Source organism: Mandrillus leucophaeus, unplaced genomic scaffold (genome assembly GCF_000951045.1).
Source record: "Mandrillus leucophaeus isolate KB7577 unplaced genomic scaffold, Mleu.le_1.0 Scaffold393, whole genome shotgun sequence".
Classification (NCBI taxonomy): domain Eukaryota; kingdom Metazoa; phylum Chordata; class Mammalia; order Primates; family Cercopithecidae; genus Mandrillus; species Mandrillus leucophaeus.
Genome location: NW_012104176.1, coordinates 1,133,341 through 1,144,982, shown reverse-complemented (window position 1 = coordinate 1,144,982; position 11,642 = coordinate 1,133,341). Strand labels below are relative to the sequence as shown.

The following is an 11,642-nucleotide window of genomic DNA, read 5'->3' as shown; positions in this document are numbered from 1 at the left end:
TTTTGTTTCTTTTTCATTTATTTGCTTAATATTATGTCATATCCCTAACTTTTTTTTTTTGTTTTTTTTTTTTTTTTTTTTTTTTGAGATCCAGCACAGAAGTCAATGACTGGAATCCTGGCTCTCTTTGGAAACATTTGAATTACAGTGTTTTGGAATTTCCTATTCTAACAAAGTTTGCTATCCAAAATCTGTATCTCTTTCTACTTTTCCTGTTGGGCTAAAGTGAAGGTGTTGTCGGTCTGTCTAGTAAATCCAACCTACGAGATAACATAATCACATACATTCATTTCTCAGGAACCTTGGCGGCTCTTATCTCCTTGCTTTTATGATCTCTTATGAACAGCCAGGAATAGCAATTTGCAGCCTGTTTGTAAAGCCATCTCAGTCTGAACCCAGCCTTCTCCTCTTTTATCACCCAGTGATATTCTTCAGCTAAATCCCATTCGCCACAGCAAAATTTACTCTGAGATCCATTTTAGAATAATGTCAGTATTCTCTGTGTGTATGGAACATATCAAACACGTAATGGAGGGTAATTATCATTTCAATGAACTATTTATTAATAGAAGATGTTTTGCGTGCTTTGCTTAGATTTATTGCTATGCTGCCCACTGTACATGGTAGCCTGAAGCTATTTAGTTCACGTTCATCAGCCTCTCAGGCAAACAGCTCTGCTGTTCACACAGTTTTGGTTTTTCTATGTGCTTTTTTCAACTTTATTTTACCATTATGTCACCTAGAACATTAAACACAATGCTCAAGTTCCATGCGTTAAATCACAATTGTTTTCTACTAAAGTTCCAAGCTACCCATTTTTATTAACAGTTACTTTATTAAATCCCTAATAACACAGATAGAATAGTTAGTTAATTTGTGTGTTGAGCCATGGATGTTAATTTGTAAACATAATAACATACTGCAATCATTTGCATAATAGCATTTTAATCTTTTTAGTAAAAGCTGTAATTCCCTACAAAGTACACTGCAGTAGAAACTAAGTGACTATTGGTAATAATACAAAAGGCCTTAAAATTCTGATCCTATTATAGTGTTGGAACATACCCAAACTGCTTCCATAATCTCTGAAATGTTACTGTTCTCTGATTTAGGTGTCTGTGTCAAGAATAAAAATGAAGTATAACTGGTAGCAGTAGACTATTTCCTAAATGTAATTTAGTATTCACTAAGCACCAGCACTTTGCAAATAGCTCTGAGGCTTTCCTTCAAAGTTCAGAGCTCCAGCTATGCATATTGTGTGGGGAGGACCCTGGAACTCACTCTCAACTCTGCGCTGAAGAGAAGGCTCTGATAAATCACGCTGATTTGGCACAGGGAAGGGCATAGGCCACCAGGGATTTGACCACTGAGTCTCCTTCCTCCTCTCTGCTCTACCAGCCTGATTGCTCCTCCTTGAACTGACGGCTTCTGAGCACAAGTTCAGAAAAGAATGAAAAAGTGCAGTGAAGCTTTAAAAAAGCTAGTTTAAAAAAACTCAGTGGGGGCTCACTCTCCCTACAGCCCATTAACACCCATTGTAAGACTGCTCCCCACCCCCACAAAAAAAAGGAAAAAAAAAAAAAGTAGTTGTTTAAGTCAGGCTAAGTCATTTTATGCAAGATCTGGTAATTCATTAATCCATCTGGCTGCAAACCTTGAATGAATAACTTGCAGTAGTAATGGAGATGGACAAGTCTACTAAATATTAGTGTTTAGAATCTGAAACTGTGCAAATCAGTCTATCATTCTGGAAAAGAAAAGGCACAAAAGTATCTTCTATCATCACTTTGGGACAAATGGCTTAATGGGTAAGAAGTCATTTAGCTTCAAACAACTCTGCCATCGCCAAGAATAAGAGTATGTATTTCATTGTGGATCTCTCTCCCCGTTTTCCTGCTCTCATTCTAGCTACACTAAAGCATAGGATCCTGCCTTGCTTTTAAACATACCTCAGAGCACACAGTCTTAAAAGTTAAAAGGAGGCTGGGCGCAGTGGCTCACGCCTGTAATCCCAGCACTTTGGGAGGCCAAGGTGGGCGAATCATGAGGTCAGGAGATCGAGACCATCCTGGCTAAACACAGTGAAACCCTGTCTCTACTAAAAATACAAAAAATTAGCTGGGTGTGGTGGCAGACACCCGTAGTCCCAGCTACTTGGGAGGCTGAGGCAGAAGAATGGCATGAACCCAGGAGACGGAGCTTGCAGTGAGCCGAGATTGCGCCACTGCACTCCAGCCTGGGTGACAGAGCAAGACTCTGTCCAAAAAAAAAAAAAAAAAAAAGTTAAAAGGAACCTGAGAGGTTAAGAAGAAGAAAAAAAGTGGCTCTTACCGAAATTGTTTTACATCACACGCAATTCATTTTATAAAACCCACAATAAAATTTTTCATTACTCAAAGAATAGGCACATAATTATAGGGACAAATTAACCTTGTTAGATGTGAAGTCTGGGATAGGGAATGGTGGAGGAACAATTTGGCTCTCTCTTTTAACAATGTGGTCTTTAATGTTCAGTTTTTTATCTGCTTTGTGTGTTGATTTCATCCAGAGGTGAGTCATCTGCGGGGCTGTGCTTCTAGGACCTGGCGTAGTGATGGTGGTATATGGACAAATAAACACAGCATGTGTATAAGGTCTCTACACAGACACACGGTTACTATACAAATAGTTTGTCCAATGCAGCACCCTGAACCTTGTGATTACTTTCACCTACACTATTATCTTTGAAGTAAATCTAAGAAATAATGAGCCACTTTTTTCCTGATTCTGCTCCAAGATTTCCTCCTTGTGAATTTGGGTCTCCACTATTTTGGCCCCAAAGATATCCACGCAGAGTAACTTTGATGAACCAGTTGAGTCTCCAGGAGGTTGGAAAAACCTACAATAAGTCCATAAAATGTCCCAGTTTACTTTCTGGAGTGCCTAGAGTATCTGACATGAAATCATTGGTTTCTACCATCCCAAAATACAAAATAGCACTTTCTAAAATCATCGTGCCTAATGAAACATACACATTCTCACTTTGCAAACTGCAAATGGCTAAGAATCAAATCCACTTCCATTAAAAAAAAAAAAAAAAAAAACCAGCAGCCAATCTCATCTCTCCTAGCCACACCTTCCATTAACAAAAGCCACCAGCAGGAAAGTTAGTGCCAGTGAAAGATGGTCATGTAACCTGCATCCTGTGAGTTGCTATTTATTAGCAGGGGTTGATGCCAGGAGACAGAGCCCTGTGGGTCAGAACTCCTGAGCCATATTTTTCCAGTGGTCAGCATAATGGCAGGGAGGAAATAGGGTGATAAACCAGATGTTCCCAAGATAAGCCAGATGTTATCAAGCCGAGAAGTCTCAAACAACAGTGCTTAAATGAGGTGTGTAGATGAACACACACACACACACACACACACACACACACACACACACAAACAAACAGCACTATTTAGTCTCCCTGCAAGATAAGCCGACAGGAGAGGCTGAAAATAAAGCAGCACACAGGCTGGGTCAGATTGTTGCTTCCTGATTTGTGACTCTCCAAGATGAACATCTAACTGATTTATACCCAGAATTTGGAATTTTGTGGTAGACTACAAATGCAAAGATAAGTACAACATAAATTTTTAAAATACTCCATAAGTCTCCATGAGTTTCAACATTCTTCAATGTTCTTATGTTACAGCCAATTATCTCTCCACTTAAATGGCTATTATTTTCTTACTTGAAGTCTATGTTCTCTGTAAGTGTCATTACCAAGTGTGGCAAAAATCCGGCTGTGGGCCGTAAATTTAATTTAAATGACAAACATTTATTGATTGCAAATTGGAAATTCCAGAAATCTTATAAAAGTGATTATTGTAAATTAATTCAGTCCTCCCACATAACAAAAAAGAATTTATTCTTCCAATGATTCAATTAAGGTGGGGTTGTGTATACGTGCATTCTTTTTTTTTTTGTCTATTTGTTTTGTTAAAATTCCAAGAGGTTTGCCATTCATAGAAAAGTCTGTCTGACCACAGGCACAGTCAGAAGCAGGAATTCATTACCATGGAAGGCTGCAGAATTTCCTCCAAGGAGACAAGTGAAAAAAAGCAGACACCACGTAAATTTGCGGATTGGGTTAAATATGTTCTGTCCCTGAGGCAGTGGAAAGATAGAGAGCCCCTTTGTAAAATGACTCACAAATCTAAGAAAGTACTTCAGCTCCTAAAGGTGAGCAGAAACTTAACCAGGAACGATATCCATGAAGTTCTGCTTCTCTTTGGAATATCTTTGAGTTTAGCATTCCTTACCACCTCTCTCTCTATCCTAACTCAGAGTTATCAGGGCTGATGGAATTTTCCTTCAAGGTACTTTGAATCTGTTCCCTGAATGCCACCCCCTCTGCTATCACCTTGTCCCTTCCCTGTACCTGTATCACATTGGGTTTGGAATGCAGCAGGGCCTGCTGTCTGATTTTCCTTATTTCCTACTTGCCTACACCTCTTACGACTGTCAGCATTATCACTCTTAAATACCACTTCCATTATGTTGATCTACTAAAAATCTTCAATGACATCCTACGTTCTAAACAGACTCTAAAGATTTCCCACTGGGTTCTCACTACCCACCGGAATTTTGTACCTACCTTACATCCAAACTTACTCCCACTACTGCTGTGTTCCCATTAATATGTATTTTACTTTGAGTAAACCAAGCTCCTCACCTCCACATCCCCTCTATGAAAACGCTTTGCTCTTCTTCTCTTACAAGGCTTTGTGAATTTATTCTTGCTGTTTATCTCCTCAGCTAGAAATACACTTACATACACACACATATATATGCATGCATATATGCATATACGAGCTTGCAATGTTTGCAAATTGCAAATATATATAAAATCCTATGTAGGTGCATATACATGTTATACATATACATGAATATACAGTCTTACATTGTTTTCCAGTTGCTAAGAAATAAAAACACATGCATATACTTGTATATTTGTATACACAGTCTTGCATGATTTCTTAATTGTTTTACATTTGTTCATTTTGCCTCCCAAACTAGATTTAAAGTACTTTAGGACACAGGCCTTCTTTTGTGCTTTGTATATAATCTTCATATTACCTAACACAGTTCATTCCATCAATAAACACATGAAGATTGACTCATTCATTATGCTACAAGTATTTATTGAGTTCTTACTTTCTGCCATTTTCTAAGAAAATATCTAGAAAAATGTCGGTGAACAAGACAGGCAGATTCCCTGCTCCCCAAATGCTCAATGGTCTGTTGAACTGCTGATATTTGTTATTTTTAACTTTTTGATAGGTACATAATATATGTCAATTTTTGCAAAATTTAGAATATAAGTGAAGCCAAATGAAGAAATGTAAAGTATCTATATTTCCATTAGAATAATCAAGTAGTCTTGAAAACTTCCACATTCATTTCCTTGTGGCATATAACAGGATAACTTACACACAAATACAAAACCACCACTCACCCTTTTCTGCTACAAAGTTCACAGTTTCAAGCTTCCTGAGAGTTCCAGCAACCACCAAACATGAATGCTGGCTACAGCTGTGAGAGTCCTTCTCTCCCCATCAGCAAAGGCAGACCTCAGAATGTATTACAAGTAATGACCTAGAGACGACTGCATTCTCACTTGCCATCGTTCTAACGAACCCCAAGTAGCTTCATTCAGAAGTAAAGACGAATGAATGAAAGATGCCCATTCAGTTGTATCACAGAGGCATTAAAGCAGGTATTAAAATAAACCAGGGACAAGGTTGCCCACAGTGACCCAGAAAGGCCAATATGCTATTTAAACTAACCCCATGCCATCCATCTTTACACACTGCTGTGCTGTAAAAGTAGTCCTTTATTCTCCTCCTTCAAACAATGCACAAAGGCAACAGACGGAAGGAAGTTATGTTGCAATATTCTGAAACATAAATCTTGCTACCAGCCGGTCCAGGGACGCATCCTGTTTTCCTTACACATGGATCAGATTCACTGGAAGCTGTTACCTCTAAGCCTTTTGCCTTGTTTTTTAAAGTGGCTTCTGAATCGTACCTGGTCCCCTGCATTTACACATCCAAACACAGGTTGCGTAAGCAGAGATCATTGTTTGTGTGTCCAGTTACTCAACCAACATATGCCACTGCATGTTGCTACCCCCTCTGCTACCACCCGGAATTATCTTTCTCAAATTGTGACATTCAGCTTCATTCTTTAACATTATTTTGTGATGTTAAATAAAAACTAAACTTAGATTCAAACATACGGAAGAAACAAAAAGAAGAGATACATAATTTACTCTCAACTTTTTTTTTTTTTGACGGAGTCTCGCTCTGTCGCCCAGGCTGGAGTGCAGTGGCCGGATCTCAGCTCACTGCAAGCTCCGCCTCCCGGGTTTACGCCATTCTCCTGCCTCAGCCTCCCGAGTAGCTGGGACTATACTCTCAACATTTTAAGATTCTGCCACTCTACTATATAGCCCTAAATCCCACTTTCTGCTATGATGAGAATTCAGAGAGCCGATGGCCAGTTTCCAGTGGTGTCATTGACGTGCTACTTGAGTCAGGGAAAAGCATTTAACTACTCAGTGCCTGATTTTATTCTGGGAATCCAAAGTAGATAATGCTTGTTATTGTCAGATCAGAGACAGCAGAGCCCGTGACTGTTTAACTTGCTCAAGTACAAGGCCTTCTCGAATGTGATGAGGCAGGACTTTGCAAATTGAAAGAAGGTGAGTGCAGGTGAAAAGTCCACTGTGAGTGGCTGGCCTTGGGAAGGCACTTCCCTGAAATGCTGCTTGGGTAGAAGCAACACAAACCTGCGGCCATGAAAGAGTTACCTGGTTTCATACGAATCTTCTTCACAGGGAAGACTCAATTTTAGAATGTCATCTCTGCTCAAAACACACTTTCCTTTCGCAGTATAGAAAAGATTCCTGAGTCTAACACTAGAGGGCAAAGAGTGGAGGCGTCCTCACGCCAGGCAAATGCTCCTGAAGCTGCTGCTGTTGGTAACGGCGTTGCCACATATGACCTTACCCTTTGCCTAGATAAAGAATGGGCTTTATGACATCAGAGAACACTGTTATGGGAACTTACCTAAACAGTCACTTTTGCCCTCTGACACTAAGAGAATACCTGACATATTAGTCCTGGAGCCCCAGGCATCCCAATACCATTATATGACTTCTCATTCTTTATATCCAGTACCTTACTACGTCTTCTTTCAGAAATCTGACCAATTAATCATTAGTAATTTATAAAGGGGAAGTTTGTGACTTTATTTAAAAGCAGGGTTTTTCAACCTCAGTGCTTTTTTCATTGGAGGCTGAATCATTTTTTGTGGTGGGAGCTGTCCTACATGCTGTAGGATGTTTAGTAGCATCCCTTGACTCTAGTCTCTACTCAGTAAACGCTCGTAGCATCCCCTTGTCCCCAGTGGTAACAACCAAACATGCCCCCAGACATTGTCAAATGTCCCCTGAATTGGGGTGTGGGGTGGGGACCAAAATTGCCTTTGGTTGAGAATCATTGGTTTAAAATGACCTAATGAGAGACTAAATTACATGAACTTTCTGTTTTAGAGTGCTGAAAATAATTTTATGAGTGTAGAATATGATACAGGGAGACAAAAAGGGTGGTATGGCATATGTTAAGCACCTATATGTAGATAATTAACTAGATGCTGAACCAAGACTCCTGAAGGTATAAATGTGAAGTATCTCTCACAAATACCACAACACAAAATACAGGGACATAAAGGTTATGGAGAACGTTGTATTTTTTTTAAAGTAGCCCACCAGAGAGGCATTGACTCCTATGCCATCTCCCCCTACCTCTAAGTTATTCTCTAGCCTCTACAAAATGCATGGCATTCATCTGATATGGAATAGCTGATTTTTAGATAAGAGGTCTATGGAGATGGACATTTTTTAAAGCACTGTTTATTTAATGCAGCATGACTTAGAATGGGCCTGTAACCTGACAAGTGTACTGAGTGAGGAATGTTCAATTTACCAGTTCTAACTGGCCAAGTCCTCACATGAACTTTCTAAGACCCGGCTGAGAAGCCTGGGAAAGTAGAACTAACCACAACCTTCAGTGTTTCCTCCACCTTGTTCTGTCTCCCCAGTCCAAACTCTACTACCTTAAGCATTCTTCTAAAACCCACTTAATCCCCAGAGGTATTACAAAATCTCAACCGTCGGCAGAACCTACAGCCGTCTCAGCTCACTAGCTAACTGTACCTCCATGCCAACCAACACTGAAAGGAAAGATTCTGTTCTATTTTTAAATATATTGAGCAAAGAAGCAGCTTGATATGCCTTTGTAAAGGATGGCTGTCACCCAAATTCACGGGTTCTCTATTTTTAATCAAGGATATAAACTTTGAAGTCCGATAAATTTGGGGTTCAAATCCCAGGTCTTTATTGTCAGCTGTGTGATTTGGGGAAAATCAAATAACCTCTCTGAATTTCAGTGTCTGCATATGTAAAACAGGAATGATAATAATAGGACCTAACAATAGGTTGTTTTCAAGGATACGTGAGATGACATATATTAAGCATGAGTATACCAAAATGTTGGCCATTATTGTCATTACTATTATTGTTATCAACATTAATATATTCATCATTCACTCATGATTCAACAAACATTTATTCAGCATGTATTGCATGCTGGGTTCCAGAAAAACTCAATTAATATTTTAAACTTGGCTTTCTTAAGACTCGGATTTCAACCAAATAACACGGCAGTATAAGAAATGTCTTTGCGGGTGAATAAGAAAAGTCCAGCACATACTAGGTGCTCAGAAAACATTAGATAATGATGATGATGATGATGGCACTGGCAGTTGTGATAAAGAAAACCAGTGGATTTGTCAATCTTCATTTAATTCACTTGCCAGAGTACTCACTAAATGTTTGTTCCTATAAAAAGTCATGTATTTTCAAGTAAATGAGTACTGATCTTGTGGGAAAGAATTTCTTTTCTCAAAGTAACACTTTAATAGGAATAGATTAACATTCTTTATTATAGGGTAGGCTTATAATAAGAGTCCGGAGTCACGGAGGTAATTCTCGCTACTGAAAAGTAAATGAATTTTGACTGATTTATAAGTATACAGTAGATTAGTTAGGTTTAGAAATTCCCATTATATAAAGAAATTAGAGATATGAACCAAAAATATGATTAATAATAATAATCAAAAGAGCTCACCTAATTAGTAAAGCAAATAAAGGTAGACATCTACCCCCTTGGTTAAAAAGAAAGGCCTTCTTATTTATTAATTTATATGAGGTACCATTTATTGCTCATTCTTTCTGTGGGAAATAGACAGGAATAAACAGGTTTAGACTTTTGTTCTTCTTTGTCACTAACCTTTCACAACCCTTTAGTATTTCAACATAGTTTAACTCACTCACAGTTGTTGATTCTTAGTCCCTTCAATCTTTAAAAAAATACAAATAAAAATAAACCATTTGTTTTCCAAACACTGTTTTTCCATCAATTAGAAAGTATGTAACTGTGATGAAAAGTCTTTTGATGATAGCAAAGTAAGGACCCATTATATGTTCAGGCCTGTTACCATGTTAGTCTCGCCCAAGCCAAAGTCAATGAAAAATTAATTTTTCCAAAGGATGTCCTTACCTCAAATATGTTTGAAGGCTCATTGTTGTACTGATTGGATATTATTTCTGATTGGTCACTGCACCACTTGAGTCCACCCAAAAAGCTGTCTGTATCCAAGTCGTTCACATCTAGTTCAGAAAGATCAAGTTCGGGAAGATCTGGACAAAGAGGCTGGTCTTCACCAACCAGAGCAGCACACTGCAGGAGGCAGAAAAATAAAAATAAAAAAATTTTTAAAAAGCTTCCATTAACCACAGGAATTTATTAAACTGCAATAGCATGTGATAGGAATTAAGCCTAGTTAATTCAACGACATTACCAAAGCTAGTTTCTGGCACTTGAGTCACCAGGAAAAACACCTAAAATCTTTACTCACTTAGCTCCTGAAGGATAATTTTCCTGCTTTATTCCATCCAAAATTCTACCTCCAAATACATGGTAAATACCATGCTCCATGACGCTTTCTCTGATTCTTCCAGTTAGAAATCAACTAGAAATTTTTGTACCTCTTTGTACAAAATCCTTGGTACCTGTTTGATAGTTACTGCTTCCAAAGTTTTAAACTGTCTTATGGTTAACCATAAGACAAACTTGATTTTACCTTGGAAAGTTGATCACACATAATAGACACTCAATAAACTATTGCTAAATGGAAAAAGAACAAAGGAACTACACAAGGAAAAATTGTCTCCATTTACACTCCTTTTAAGCATTATAATCCATATAATTCATTTAGCAACTAATGATGCAAAGTCCTTTGACTCATCTGTGATTCTCCTGAATTGTTTTTATTTAAATCATTTACTCTTATTTGACTCTTCATGACTTTCTGGACTTCATTCTTAAAGGCAAAAGCAAGTTCCTTAAGATGAAGGACAAAAATCATAATTTTTTTTCTATATGGCTTTTGTATGTAACTTGCAAGGGGTGCGTGTGTGTGTGTGTGTGTGTGTGCGCACGTATGTATGTGTGTGTGTATGGTTGGCATCACCTAGTACCCGGAAAAGAAAACTCACAAGAGCATACCATCAGTGTATTTTGTTCATTATTTATGCATATCTAAGCTGTGCTTTACGTGAATTCAAAATAACTATTTCTGTTTAGAGTTTCAAAATAATTTCTATATATTGAGAGGCTTAAAATATCTTCTACCATGGCTGGGCTGCTCGTCACCAAGATTATTTTAGATTGTCAAAGTATTTCATCCCCTTACATGAACTAGACAGTCTTTTCAACTGTTTTACCATGGGGCTTTTGGAGGCAGGTGGACTCCCCTTACCAATAAGGTGGTCTCCTAAACTTGAATTGGCTACCTAACTGCTAATGTCAGTCCGCAGACAGTGAAGAACACTGCAGGAACTCCTATCACAGGGGTCTGGCATTGCCAGAACAGTAAGAACTTTATCCACCTGTGAGTAGTGGTGTCTCAATCAGGAGGCACACACTGACGCAGCACCCTCGTGGCCCTGCCTTCCAAGGTCGGGAGAGATGCTGTGGAATTGTTCACATCCAGGCAGCAGTTAGGCATAAAATGAAAGATGCACCTTGACATTTACATTTTGAATGAAGTAAGTTTTATGCAGATTTTCTTTCTCAAGCACCCCTGTTATCCCTGGCAGGGATTCCTAGCAGGCCACATTACACAGGTCATATGCAGCAGCGTGATCAAAAGCAGCATGCTGAGAAGTAAGTACCGGGTAATGGAGTCAGCAGTTGGTAAGGGGAGGATGGGGGGAGACTGAAAATCATTGCCATCCTTTTCTAAGACCACTGGGCCCCAGTGAGATCCCTGGCAGCAGGCACAAAGGAATGCAAAGAAAGGGCCGTCCTCGCCATCAAAACTCTTTCCTTATCATTTTATTGGTCTTTCCTTTTATTATCTGAGTTAGCCCAAACTTACAGCTCAGTATACTTGACAAGGCATATAAGTAAGTGGAGGCTGGGCTGAAGAGATCTCATTCTGGCATAATGCTCATATTTGGTTGTGGGTGTAACACTTTCCAGACTCCA

At 38.8% G+C, this 11,642-nt stretch overlaps 1 protein-coding gene across 2 annotated transcripts in view; it reads right to left on the bottom strand.

Moving 5' to 3' along the window:
• The window catches only part of PPARGC1A (peroxisome proliferator-activated receptor gamma, coactivator 1 alpha), a 711,903-nt gene that overhangs the window by 93,554 nt on the left and 606,707 nt on the right, over positions 1-11,642 (bottom strand). For both annotated transcript variants that reach the window (XM_011991302.1, XM_011991303.1), the window contains one exon: positions 9,651-9,830. In XM_011991302.1, coding sequence (XP_011846692.1) covers positions 9,651-9,830 — 180 coding nt within the window. The remainder of the gene's footprint in view (positions 1-9,650; positions 9,831-11,642) is intronic.